Here is a 14,967-nt window from a genome sequence, read left to right as displayed (position 1 = left end):
ATGGATTTTGCTGATGCTCTTATCTAAGTCACGTTTGTGTGCAACAATAAAATAATAAGTCCTAAAGCCCCGACATTATAAATAACCAGTAGTAAAGAACACAAGGGTAAAAGGCAAAGCCCTCTGGCGACACATGAAACAGATGTCTTAGTTCCTCAAATGTATACGTATGAAACAGAAGTGGGAGGCGAAGCGGTAAGAGCCACAGAGAAAAGGCAGTTAATTTTAAAATGACAGCAGCATTTATCGTTGAATGTGGAGCAGAAAGAAATGGACGCACAAGATGAGATTTAGAGGAAGAGACTGAAGGTGGAAGAAACAGGATGTGATCGTCCAGCTGGGAGTCCGAGAGTCAGAGGTGAGGGAAGGCCGCCGAGGTCCTGAACACACACAAACACATCGCTGCCTCAGACCTCCACTCCCGCCCACATTATTGGGTTTTTTTGATAGCGATCTGCCCTGCGGACCGCTCACACGCCGTTAAGTGGAAGGGCTGCTTATTTTAACTTTTGCCCAAAGTGAGCTTAAGGGCAACCTGAGGCAAAGTGGTCCTGACAAGGTGGAGACCACATTCTTAAAACATGTCCAACCCCAAAGAGGAGAGGCCTTTTGAGATTGAAACACTAAACAAAGAGCTTGTTGAGACAATCAAAAAAAAAAAAGGAACTTGCTGCCAAAACCCTGTGAAGACGCTGGTATCCATCCCTCTGTCCTACCTGTGCACTCGTGCTGCAGCCCCTTCCCGTAGTATCCCTTCTCGCAGATGCAGTCGTACTGTCCGGTGTGTGTGCCGCACTTGCAGCTCGCCATCACATCGCAGCAATCCCTGCCCGCTTCGCACAGAGAGGAGCAGCGGGACAGATCCTCCTGGATGTAGCCGCCTGTGGGGAGGTCTGTGGGTGGAAAACAAACACTGTGGGATCAGATTACACCGCCTGGCAATCACACAATTTACTTTAAGTGCGACTAAAACAAAAACTTGAAAGTGGGGGTTTCTGGCACTTGTAAAAAAACCCAGCAACAGCAAGTCAAAACACGTCAAGTTGCTTTTATACCAAGTCTTGCTAGAGTTTATCTATTTCACTATTTAATGATGATGAAATAAAAAACACTCATTTGCAAAGGGAAAGTCTAACACCTCTCTTTCCTGTTCTGTCCATTATGTAATTGAGGCTGGCTACAGGCTAGACCTGTGCAGTGTGAAAATAAAAAAACTGCAGCACCTACAAGCCACACATGTACAACTGGCTGAGAAGCAAATGGCCATATCCTTTTTTCCCCCAGTGTATAAACTGCTCCGAAACACAGTAGTGACTAATAAAAGGCCATAAATCAAAAGAAATGGTTTGAGACTGCAATTAAGAGTTGGGCCGGGGGCAAAATGGAAACTTCAGCTGTTTTTCTACACGTCAACCTGCTCCTTTTTTATTTTCCTGTAATTGAGAGAACAGGAAGGTAGAGAAGGAGTGCAGAAAAAGAAGGCGAGGAAGAAGAAGACGGGTAAGAAGAAGACGAAGACAAAAACGATGACGAACACAATGAAGAAGAGGAAGAGGAAGGAGGAGAAATGTAATTTTTGCATGTACGGTGCGTGTGCATGATTTCCAGCTCGCTACACACTCAGTAGTTAACGGTGACATTTTGAGGCGATAGTTTAAGTTTTTATGACTGAATCCTTTTTTTTTTTTTTTACCAATTTGTGGGAAGTTCCCGTTAAGTGTGGGAAAAGTGCCTTGTTCTGTCCAATCTGTGGAGAAGTGAGGACTAATAGCTGCTGGCAGCACATGACAGAAAAGAACCCATGTGAAATACACGTTGTCAGATTCCATTTTAAAATATTGTACATTCTCTTTTTATGTAAACACTGAAGTTAAACAGGGTCACTTAAAAAAATATTCCTGCAGGTCAAATGGTGATGATGGAAGCATTGAGGCTTCACAGAGAAAACGAGCAGCGTAAACTTTAATTTACTCAAACACAGGACTACCTTGTGCAGTTAAATTGTGTACGTGGGAAAAGGGTGAGATTTGATGCAGCTGTGTAATGAAATCGCAGATGTTTCTTTTGAATTGGGATTACATGACCCCCAGAGGGCTGTGATCCTGTCTTTAAAAGATGTAAAATAAAAGCAGTTTGATTTCTCCCATAACCCCCAGCTGTTACCCTTACCTTCGTGCAGCGCTCGACGAGCCAGCGCCTCAAACTCTGCAAAGTTGTGCACCAGGTAGCAGTGCTGGTCTTTGGGGTGTGAGGCCATGTCGTGGAGCTCCCTGATGTTCCCCTGCCAGATGCCCAGAGTGAAGATCTCGACGCCGCGTTCCCTCAGAGCTGCCGCCACCGGCCGAGGGTCCCCGCCGTTAGAGTAGCCGTCGGTGATCAGGAAAATGACCTTGGTGGCGTTCGAACGAGAGTGACGCAGGATTTGCTGTTGGAAAAAGGAAAATATAAAACTCATTAAGTAACGTTCACATGTATGAATCAAGTCTGTCCAGCACTTTCTTTACGTTGATTAAACATGAAAAAGGAGTTTCACTGGACAAGATCAACTCAACAACTTCAGCGTAATAAGAAAACTTCATATTATGTTGATTTCCTTGCGTATTTTTTCACATTCTCTCACACGGCACAGAAGCGGTTGCTGAAAATTTGCAACCCAAGCGAACACGTAGGAGAGTCTACGTGACACAGAACGAGTAATGTGCTCGAACCAAAGAGAGGGACTGCTTCTGTCACATGGACATGAAAAATTATAACTAACTAAAATAACTAAATTATAACTCCACACTGTCCCACTCAACAGATTCAAACACTACAATCCTCTTTAACCACCGATGCAAGAATTTTGTCAAACAGCATGGAGACGGTCTGCGGATCAGAGCCACATATCTGCAAATTCAGGGCTCAAATTTAGGCGATTAAAAAAGTGTATAAGTGATAAGCAGAACCATATGTGCTATCCAGATGTGAATCTATTGGAATTTGAGATTTCGTTCATATCGAAATTTGATTAGAAAAGAAAAGTTGACTCAAATCTTAAAAATTCAAATAAGTAGTGCACTTCCAAAGATTCTGGGAGTCTGATCTGTGAAGTGCGTAATTTTTGAGCCTAATGAACTCATGCTGTTCCTGTAATTATTGCAAAGGTCGACCATTCAAATACACACGTCCCACGCTTTGCTCTCCCTGCCAGCACGTTACCAACATAGCTCCAGCTTTGGTGACATGACTAAATTCAATAACGAAGAACGTCACACACGACCACTAAAAACAGCCCTCAATTCTAGGTTTCCTCAAAACCCTACATCAGCAGGACAGGCAACGAGGGCAGCGCAGGGAGGAGGGACGAAAAAAAAAGAGGAGAAAGCTCGACAATTGTAGTTATTTCTCCTGCAGAGTACAGACTGCCTGCCAGTGGTCGAAAACCACCGGGCAGCACAGACCAGGCTGCTGTGTCCGCCCCAGACACCGGCTATAGTTCCCAAACTAACTTTAGCCACCGTTTACAATCCACCACATACAATTAGACAGGACATTAAAGTCAGAGAAACATATCTTTATTTTCTCTGGAGTAAAGAATAAAAAATAACAGGACCATCTGCTCGCTTTGCCGGGGGGAGGCCAAGCTGAAAGTGTCTGGTTTTGTTTTGTGTGTTTTAAATGAGGTTAAGAGGGTATGTGGATGAAAACCAGTAAACAATGGATGAAAAGAGAAAAGCAAGATGAGCCAGGATGAAGTAAATGGGACAAAAATCCACTTACTTGAAAGGCAGAAAGGTCAAGAGTGTGTTGTGAAAACGGGATGAAAACAAAGGATGTGTGTGAGTCCAATCAGGATATAATAGCTACTTATGAGGTGAAGAGTGTGGAGACGGGCAAAGGGTGTGACCGCCGAGGAAGGGAGCACGAGAGAAAGCTCTGGTCTTTATTGTCTAATTGGCCGAGCTTCAAGCAGCGACGTAATTACAGAGCCCATGAGGCGAGGGAGTGAAGGAGGGAAAAGGATGGAGGGAGAGAATAGAGAGGAGGGTGAGCCTGGTTTTCTCTGATCCTCAAAGCTCCAGGCCGCCTGCTGCTCTCGCAACCCAGCAGTCGGTGCACCCCATCGGGCGGCCACCGCACCCTCCCTGGTCCTCCCTGGCTCGTGTACCGGCTGCCAGCAGAGGGATGCTTCTGTCATTTAAGGTCTTTTCATGCTCGATAACCGTGATTGTCGTCGTCTCCTCTTCGTGCGTGAATGTTTGAGGTGTTTTATTAGGCGTCAGGCTCAAAGCAGTGCTGCTGGGGTCACAGTGGGTTCTGCTTCGGCTATGAGTCAGCGGTTGGTGTTAGCAAGTGCGGAGATGCCACCAAACGGAGCATATACGCATGCATACCCACTAATAACAGCCTTGTGAATAGTCCCCACATACTTTAGGTTAGAGTATTAACATAAAGGCAACCGCAGGAGCCTGTGTGTGGGAAGGGGATGCCCTTTACAGCAACTCTCTGCATGCACCTTACAATTCAAGGCGTATGCATTGAACCAGGAGTTACATATAATACAAGTTAGAAGATACAAGATGATTATCGTGACAGGGTTTGTACATAGTTTAGTGTGAAATAAATTAGGAAGTGAAGCGGACAAGGAAAAGTAATAATCAGATAAATACAGTAATAATAAAATATAGTTAATATTGAATTAAATATCAGAGAAGGACCCAACTGAGCTGTGTGAATTTGCTATTGCGTTCTTGCACCACATGTTTGGAATAAGCTGCAAGCCATCCTCACCTTGGAATCGTTATCCTCGCTCAGCATGTTAAAAAATCTTTTTAAATCAGTTTTATAGAGCAACGCAATGCTTTTAACGTGTGTTTTCTATTTCCCATAATTCATTTTTGCCATTGATTCCCATGTTTCTTCTTTGCTTGTTAATCTGTTTGCTGTATTTAGTGTCGTATGTGAAAATGTTAGCTCAGGGCCTCTCTCTGTTGTCCTTCCTGTGCATTTTTTCAATTACACACTTGGCAGACCCTTCAATGCCAGCATCTGTCCGGAGAAGAGATAATACGCCTGCAGCAATGGGACAGTTCGAGTGTGTCTGGTGTGGAGCCGATGAGATCTGTCAGAGCAGCGGTGATAGCGCGGGGACCAGAGGGCCGGGGGGGATTAGTGGTGAGAGCAGCGGATCCATCTCCCTCCAAGACGCCTCAAACTTTGGCAAGAGGCAAAAGAGAGAGACGACGCTCCACATGTGCAGTCGAATCAGATTTACACACATGCTACATGTAGATAGTAAACTGAACATAAAGGAACATAGTCGAGTAAATAGATGAGGAGGATACCAGTGTACAAATACTGTTGCAGGTTTCCTCAAAACCGACATGACAGCGCCCCAAAAGTGATGCCATAGTTTTTCAAGCGTCCCCTGGTGGCTGGCTGCAGTACTTGTCGTAAAATCCTCCTCTTCCATGTTAGTGGATGCGACATTGAGCAAATGAAAAAGTTTTTTTTCTGTCATTTTAAGTAGTCTAGGGTTTGGGGGTCATAATGTTTTTGGTTTAGTTGTAAAACATCCTTTCAAATACCATAATTTATAGTATTTAGGATAAATTTGCATTGTCCGAATAACACCAAGAATAGTGACAGTCTAAGTACAGGAAATTCATACAATTTCATTACTTCTTTTTTTCATGAATAATAAAGTAGACATGATAAATCAACTCAATAACAAACTTGTATTTCAGATATGCCACATGCAGAACAATACACCTCTCATTTTCCAACCCACTTATAAACCCCTAATATTAATGAACCATATTAATAACTCCTTCAGTCCAGTGATGACAAGGTGAGTCCTCATCCTCAAAGACTCGACATCTCCGAACAGATGCTTGTATGATCGCAACTTCAAACGAAGGCACCACGCTGCATTTGGCACGAAGGACTAGGAAACCTTTCCACACCTTGAGGGGCCGACGCCGGTGCCAAGGTGCTCCAGCTGCTAATCAAAGGCTTATATATGCATGGCAGCTATTCTGAATGCTAAATGAGCCGCACCCCGATCACCTACATGCTGCTTCAGCCTCCAATCATTCCCAACGGAGACTTTGATCAGAGCCTGAACCCACCTGGATTCAAGCAGAGCTGGTTAATGATCTGAAATACACTCAAAGTCAACATATAAGAGTCAAACGTTTTCCTTCATTTCTTTTACAGACGACTCGCTGCCAAACATTTTTATATGGTAGGTACAAAGTAGGAGATGCTTTAAGCAGGAGCGTCAGATCCAAAGATCAATGAACTGTTTGTTCCGTTGTGAGTGCAGCGTATCGATTAAGTAAAAAGAAAACATCTGCCTCAATGATGAACACAGAGTATGAGGTTCAATAAAATGTGTTGAGCAGTGAATCCTGGAAGCTACATCAAACCTTCTGCTTCATAACTTCTCTTGGACCAACTTCTTGCAAAGATTTCTTTCTAGTTTCTCAGGGTTCTTCGGCTTTTTCAAAAAAAATGTGTAACACACTTTTTGCTTTAGCCACGTACATGCATCTCCCTGAGCCAGAAAACAAATCAGACTGTGTATTTGCTGTTCCAGGGAAACGGTTCAGTCCACAAGATCGACAACAATAAGGTGAAGCTAACTTAGTAATAGTTATGCATCAATTAACATGAGAAAATCTCGATTTGTTCACACAAACAGATCCTTCAGTGGCTACACTGATCAGGGATCCAATAAAAAAGCAGTTTGGTATGATTGTAGGTGTCAAAATTAATGGAGCTGCTTTTTCTTGAGAGTGAAAAACAATTTATATACAAGGATCCTAATTAAATGATTGATTACTGTAACCTGAATGCATAGAAGAGTGAAGCATATAATGATTTTAGAATTGCATAAAAAGTGAGCTTCATGCCTGAGAATAGAATTCAAACCTCTAACAATTCTTGATACTTGAGTTTTCAGTCACCACCTTCACCTCACACTGTTTCCTCATGTGTCACTAACAGAGAATGAAGACCACACCACGGCATGAGACAACTCTATCATTTAAACCGAGATCCACCTTCTAAAAATAAAAACAAAACGCTTATTTGCAGACATTCCAGTGCAGTGCACCAGAAACGCAACCCGACTGCATCAGTTTGGAAAAGCTTTCTCCCCGTCGGTCGGAAGCGAGAGCGCTTGTTTTTACAGGGTATCTGCTCTTGGCTTGGGTGGTAAGAATAACAACAACAAGCCCGCGGGGGCCCGACAGAACAACATGCACACAAGTGAATTACACACACTCCACTCAACTTTGGTTTTGTTGAGCAACATCTCTGGGACACATACTTTGGATATTTGAGATGAACTGGGTCACTTACAGAGACACTTCCTAATCTAATGAGTGAAAAACCGTGATCACTTGAGCCACATGTTGCTTTTCAAATGTTTCCTAACCTTTAACTGTGGTTAGATCCCACTTTGAAGGCCAATGAATCCTGAAATGTTTGGACTTGAGCGCACATGTAAAACACGTGTATCACCTTTTGCCTTCAAGCTCTGATTCCATTTGCTGCTTCTCACTCATTTGTTTCACGCAACATAATCTGTGTTTCTCTCTAACTTTGCTCCCCAAAACTTTCCATGTTCTTGTTCGGCTCAGCTGGGGGCCACACAGCAGGGGTTAGAAGTTAAGTTTCCATGAGGGCCACCCAGGATGCAAAGAGCCATACAGGTGGCGCTGTCTGTTTTAGCCTCAGTACTGCAAATCATTTATTATTTACTATAAACATGTATGAAAGTGCTTGAATAGAGCTTTTCAGATTGATTTCTTACCTTTCAGCCTGTCAGTTTCTGTTCATGACAGTGTGGTATGATATTCAACTTGCAGAGACTTGAAACTTGTCTCACATACAGCAGGCAAACCACCTCATAAATGTCATATCATCTTTATTTTGGGCTGTGTTTTGGTTATCATCCCCTGCTAAAGCAAGTTTGAAAAGCTCTCTGCACTAAATGAAGGCTCCGGCACCGGTGATTAACACCTCCCAGTCAGAGAGCATTGCTTTTTGAGGAGTTCTTTGTTTTTAAAAAAGTTGATGTGAGCAAGTTCGCTGATGTTTGCTCACATGGAAGCTAATAAAACTTGACCTGTGATGGATTATCTCAAAAACATATGGAACACAAAGCTCTGCAACGAAGCATGCACAGTTCACTGTCAATGGACAGAAATGTGCTGTATTTTAACCCAGTATTTTTTTATATTGAAGTTTATATGGTGAATGACTTCTCTACTGTTGCAGTACAGACAGATGGAAGCAGGCTGCTGTCCAGCTGTGTCTTGACAGTCCTCTGTGACAGATACAGAGGGAAACATACAACTGAGACGAGTGGATGGACCCGTGCAGGACTCTGCATATCGGAGCTCTAACCTTACTGCAACTAATTTCATTTAGATGAATATCATAAACATACAAAAAAATGTATTTTCCAGTCTTAGTTAGTTAGTTACAACTTCACTGCACTTTCAGAAAAGTAGATGCAAAAAGCACAACAATATTTGAGGGAAAGATCAGCCATCAATCATTGTGCTTAAAGTAGAGGTTTAGAAAACCACTGTTACACAGAGACTACACAGATAATTGTTAACCTGTCTGGGGTGTAGTTGGCAAAATGTTAGGGATGGAAAAGTATTCCCAGAACAGGAGAGTCATTACAGGAAAAATACTCCCAATTTGACGGACTCACCACGACATAATGATTTAGAAGTCTTCACCAAAGCCGGACTTGTAACTAGGCCCGAAGTGAACCCAGCCTGACTCACTGCTGCGATTGCATCCAGAGTGTTGTGAGAAGAGAGTGCGGACAGTCGGTTAATTGCCTGACACGGTCGGCTGGACAGCTGTGTGTGTTAGCTCGACGGTTTCTGTCACAACACCATTCATCAAACTCAACAACTCGAACGAGCGGCGACGAGAGCGCGAGAGAGACACAGAGAGAAGGAGAGGAGCTAATTCCACAAAATACATCACAAGGGGAAAAGGCTATCTTGGCTGGCAAATGAGAAACCAATTCAATTACCACACCCTACTGGCCTCTGTCAACAAAAATGCTGAGAGAAACATTTCAGGCACTGACCATGCTCCGATCGGACACGGCATTCTGGGTAATTGGACAGTGGAAAGCTGGTTTGATTGAGTGGGAGGAAGAATAACAAGAGCAGTTGGAGTGTGAGCGCCAGTTGGACGGTGCTGGGCTCAGCCTGGCTTGGCAATCTGCCCCATGTCATGTATGCTGGTTATTCATATTTTAACAGTTTTCCATGTTCATGGCATGTGTTGGACATTTGTAATATTTAAATGGAGGGTTTATATATCTGTCAGTATGACTTACTATGGTACAGTAGAAAGCAAAGCATGTTTTTACAGAGTTGCTACTTTTGCATATCAGATCTCATCTCTTTAATTTTGTGGGTTCTTAGATTTTGAACGTTATCCAAGTAAATGTGCAGTAACATGGTCTGCACAATATATAATTTATTGTATGTCGAGGATGTCGGCCAGTTTCATTCTTAGTATATTTTTGAACTTCGTTGATGTTTTTAATCTGATGAAGACGAGTTTGCTTGATATGTTCAGGAGCTGAAACTATAAGAAAAAGCTCAGCGAGTGTTCAAGTTTATACTCGCCATTCCCGTCCTTGCTTACACCAAAAATGCATCATTTTGACTGGTCCTGCACCTCCCAACACTTTGGGAAGCCTGCAAACAGTTCTCTACAAGAATCCCTCAACAATAGGCAAACATAGACTTTCTCAGATGGTTCCTGGAGGGAGATTACAGAGACTTTTGGTAATGAGGAGGCTTTCTGCAGCTAACTATAGAAAAACCCTGGTTTGTTGAGGTGAAGCAGCGTGCACAAGCTCAAAGTGGTGCTCCTGGAGTAAACAAGCCAAATCTGTTCTGGTTTGTGGAGTTTCTTGTTCTTTGCCTTTCTCTGGCGGTGACACCCATCGCTTAGAAGAAGACTGCACCTCAAGCGTGAGTATAAAAGGGAGAAGGCGTCGTGTTGATGTCACAGTTGGCGTGTGCAATGACCGCAGCATAATTCACAATTTCCTCTATCTCGAAGCTCCACCAGCACATCCAAGTTGTCATCCAATCAAAACCTGACACTCTCGATGTGAGCCAATCGCTTATGAGCTGTCAAAATGTTCATTCAGCTGTCATTTCAGCACAGAGATCCCTGAATGACCCACCTCGAGCCCTGCACCATCCCAGCTCTGGATACAACAGCTGCCTCTGGTTGTTTCCAGCAGTCAAATCAGATTTGGGCTCAGTCTCAATCCGCCAGTCATGTCATAAATCTGTTCTCCTCTCTCGCCTGTCATTTCAGTGATTCACCGCCACCCTGAGCCAAGCTGAGTCCACTCATCATCTCATTCTGCATCATCTCCATCCCATCATCAAATCTAAGGGGTTAGGGTTAGACGACATCTAAGGCATCTAAGCACCAAATAAACTCAATTATATCGCATATCTTTCTCCGTGATGTGCAGGCCAATAAAGCTTTGTTCAATTTTGATGTCTCTCTGTCTATCCAGCATAAAAACCTGATAAACCTGATACTTAATCTTACATATTTTCGAAAACCTTGAGTCATTAAAGTGAATTAAAGCTGTAAAAATGATCTCTGTGTCATAGAAAACTATTTTTCACCAGAACTATATTGAGTAGAGGCAGAGATACCACGGATTATGTCATATTTGTGACATCCATGAGATCATCACCTCACTAACCGAGCGCAGCGCAGCCGCAGCGTCATCTCTGAGGCCGAGCTTTGATTTGGAAATAAACAAAGACAACAGTGTGGTGGCGTGCGGTGCTTTTCTTGACTCCAGTCTGGCGTGTTGAAAGTGCTTAGACGTAGGGAATGATTTGGGGACTGTCGCCTTCTTAAAACATCCATGAAAATGAATCCCATCTTGTCCAGACTTAGCTCAGACCACACTGCACAGACAGACGCAGCATTTTCCTTCGTTATGTTGACGCTTGTTGCTGTAGTTGCACTTCTTCCTCATGTTCCTCTCTTTCTCTCTGTCCTCCCCCTTTTTTTTTTTCTTCTCCAGAGGCGTTTGTTTGTCTTGGCACCAGCTGGAGGTGGAGATTTCCTCTGACAGAGGAGGTAACTGGAGAGACGTCAGTGTTTGTAGTACAGATTAATGGAGAGGTTTCAACTTATTGATTCTCCTGTTTGTTCTGGACTCGGCCCTCCTCGGAAAGATAAATTATATTGGACCTTATGGCATCGAGAGGAAGCGCGAGCTGGGAGGTCACACGAGGAGGGGGAGAACAAGTTTTGGGTGGTATTGCTTGGAGATTGTAAAGGGTTGGCTTTGGATTTCTACAAACACTCTAAATCCCATCATAAATCAAGAGAAATTTGGATCATGAGATGATGTACGTACTGTAAAAAAAACTCACAAAACTATACAAATACCCTGTTGCTTGGAGACACCTGTGTTTAGATACTCTGAATTAAAATGGATTATATTTGTATGTTTCCGTGTTCTCCACTGGAAATTGTTTGGGGGGTTTTGCGTAATCGGCTGTCTTGGGGGATGAGTTCCGTGCCAGTTAACGTCTTTTTAAACATGAACTGATTAAAACTAATATTTCCAGAAAATGAAATCTTACGCAATCAGACCTGGGACATGTTTTTTTTGTTTTTTTTTTAAAATCACATAGGAACAAAGAAAGAAAACAGGATGGAGGCTGATTTGTGGGTTCACATTCATGTACCAATTACGCACACTGTCATTCACACAAACACACACAGTCTGATAAACAAGCACACACACAGACACACACTCACCAAAGAAAACAAGTCAATGGAATCTGGCACTCTCGAACTCTAACCTCAGCATAGCAAGTGGTTTGCTAATAGACCTACACGCCTTAGCCCATAAGAACATGTTATTTAGTTTGCCACTACTGGCGCTTTGAGATAGTTTGGGTTTCTTCAGGTGCCAATGTGTGACGCTTTTGGTAAATCCTAATCTCAAGATGCCAAAATAAATCCATATTCTTAAAGAACGTCTGTGATTTTATGTCTTTAAGTACAGAGCGGGCGACTTTATATGGATTTGTGAGCAGGGAGCAGGTTTTCAGAGGTGTGAGGTAGATTTTTTACTTTATGTTTGTCTGCTGTTTCTCTGTCTGTTAGTTAGAAACTACACAACCTTTTTTTAACCATCGATTTGTATCACTTTTCTTAATAATTGTGAAATAGATGTGTTTTTGACATTTTCGCTGATTTCCAAGGGAATAATTTGTGGATCTGGATAAAAGCAAATCATCTTTGTGTAATTAGGTGCAGCATGGTGGAATTTAAAGGGACTTTTGGGCCTTCACAATAAGATAGATAACTATTACAATCATCAAACCCAGTCTGTTCTTTTATCTGGATATAAATGGCTGTTCGTGCCAACTGATAAATTTGGCAGATGTTAGTGGTGGAGTTTAGCTCATGAACATTGTAACACAGAAACACCAAAGATTTTGTTTCCTTTACAGAGAACACTGAGATAAAACCACGGTTTACCAGCAAGTAGTGTTTCATTTATACAAGATAGTGCTCCTGGAAATGTGCCTCACATCCTGCCCTCCACACGCCCACTTTCAATATGAATGATCAACACGGAGCAACTCATGAATACTGATGCTGACAACTTTTCGGACACAGAAATCAAAGTTCCTGACTGATTACACACAACCCTCGCACAACTCACTACTCTCCATGGAAACTTGGAGAATCACACTTTAAAGACACTATTAAAAACTACTGACGCATCGTTGTGATTTCTTTTATGATATCTGACATTATCTTGGATTTCTGCAGCTGGAGACAGTTTAGTCTATGCGTGGCTGCCAGAGTTTCCTGAATCCTGCAACATCCTGGCATCATCCTCACACTTCAAACTGCTTTTGCTGCACAACTGACCATGAGTGTCAGCGGTGCACAGTCCAACCCTCTGCTCCGCACAGCAGGAAATGTGATGGTGAGACGCTGCTGATGAAATATTGAGAAGAATTGGCTTTGTGATTTGAAACTGCTTGAATCTTTTACAATCTAAAAAGCTGCATGTGGAATAATAATGGTTCTCTAAAAGCTAAAGTGACACTGCTGGCTCGAATGTTGATGATGGAGCAGATCTATGATACACTTTCAATTTAAGGATTGATGCTTTTAGGGCTGCAACAGTTTTCAGTGGGGCTCTGCATTACATAGAGAAACTTTTATCCCCAAAACTACGTGCTCAGGTTAAAATAGCCCTGGTTTCAACAGCTCGGAGGCCTCGTGGAAACACAACCAGCGAGATCAAGAAACCACTGTTTTCGAATCATACACGCAGTTGATCATGGCAGCTGAGTGCAGGCCTGTGGAGCTGCTGACAGACAGATCCTGTCCCTGCTGACACTGACGCCTCGCTGACCTTTCACCCTGCCAACAGAGAATTATTCTTCAAAGACTCCTCGCCAATCGTTTCTGAACTCTCACTGACCCTGCCCACTCACTTTCACACACACACACACACACACACACACACGGCTGGTGTCAGCAGCACCTATCAATTGCTGAGCAGTATTTTAAGTAAGAGGGAATCTGTGTGTAGGTGTGTGTGTGTGTGTGTGTGTGTGTGTGTGTGTGTGTGTGTGTGTGTGTGTGTCTATGTGTGAATGCACAGTGGAAAGAACAGAGTGTGCGTTGAAGTGAGTGAACACGGTGTGTGTAGGAAAGTGTGTGTTCACGACCAGACGTGTAAATCTACCAAAGAGTGTTAGGAGCTGTAGGTGCTTTATGATCACATCCAAGAGTGAAGCTCATTTCTGGTAATGATGCATTAAGTCATGGTATCAGACATCGGACCTGCTCCACTGTAGATAAATCTAAACAGGAGGGCTCAGGACGATTAAATACACAATATGTGACTTCACTTGAGACTCTATGAAACCTAGGCACAAATCATGGTCGTGGATGAGGTCAGGTACTAAAGTTTTATTCAAGCTGACTGGCTATACTGCAAGAAGCGTGTGTTTCCTTCGTCATACGCCGTTTGCCCTGGAAGTTACAGGCTAAAGTAAAGAGGATATAATGGAATTAAAAGGCAAATAAAGTTAAACGTCCCGTTACTTTGAATGTAATTGGGGATTTCTCCGGGTTCGAACATTGTTGGAATGTTTTGGATAATGTGCACAGGTCAAGAGAATATGTAGCATAGGTCTAGTTGTGTTTAGTTTAGTTTTACATCTTTAATTAAGAGCACATTCCAGATGTTGCGATCTCTCCCAGCGGTGCATGGTCTTACTGTTATTATTTACATCTGTAATTTCTGTTCCGTAGAGAAACACAAGTGGAAGTCTTCAGTTCCAGATGTCGGATTCACCACCCACATCTTCTTTTTCAGAGATTGAAAAACGTCTGGTGTTGTGATCAGTGGCGGCTTTTTCCACAGTTAGAAAATCGGAGCTTTTTAGGTGCGATTTAAGAATGGGAACATAATCATCCAGCGCCAGAGCCAAATTCCATTCCAAATAAAAATGGTGACGAGCATGGATGAAATCGATGCAGCTCTCTTTAAACTCTTTAGGCGCCAGTACTCCTTAAGTATTTGTCGTTTGGTCAAATAGTCATGTATCTGTACTTTACACAAGATGATTTATTTTCAGGTACTTTTCACTTTTACTCCACTACATACTGTATATCAGCAAATATCAGTACTTTCAACTTCACAATTTATTTTTTTTTTCAATGCAATAAGTCACATCTTTTATATTTTTAAAAGTAATCAGTGAGCAGCAGCAGCAGCAGCACAGATGTAAAAGCCACCTCCGAGACTTAATGATGCAGTATACTGCTAGGGAATAGGTTTGAGTGTGCAATTCACTTAATGGCTTTGAAATATACTTCAGGTATTAAAAGTAAAAGTACTTACTTGTAGTC

The 14,967-nt window shown here is 42.6% G+C and overlaps 1 protein-coding gene across 3 annotated transcripts in view; it reads right to left on the bottom strand.

The window, feature by feature from the left end:
- The window catches only part of svep1 (sushi, von Willebrand factor type A, EGF and pentraxin domain containing 1), an 82,699-nt gene that overhangs the window by 52,497 nt on the left and 15,235 nt on the right, over positions 1–14,967 (bottom strand). For all 3 annotated transcript variants that reach the window (XM_069519134.1, XM_069519135.1, XM_069519133.1), the window contains 2 exons: positions 2,170–2,425; positions 717–893 (listed from right to left, as the gene is read on the bottom strand). In XM_069519134.1, coding sequence (XP_069375235.1) covers positions 717–893; positions 2,170–2,425 — 433 coding nt within the window. The remainder of the gene's footprint in view (positions 1–716; positions 894–2,169; positions 2,426–14,967) is intronic.

Source organism: Paralichthys olivaceus, chromosome 22, assembly GCF_024713975.1.
Source record: "Paralichthys olivaceus isolate ysfri-2021 chromosome 22, ASM2471397v2, whole genome shotgun sequence".
NCBI lineage: Eukaryota > Metazoa > Chordata > Actinopteri > Pleuronectiformes > Paralichthyidae > Paralichthys > Paralichthys olivaceus.
Note: the sequence above shows the minus strand (reverse complement) of the source record. Positions and strands in the feature narration are given on the sequence as shown.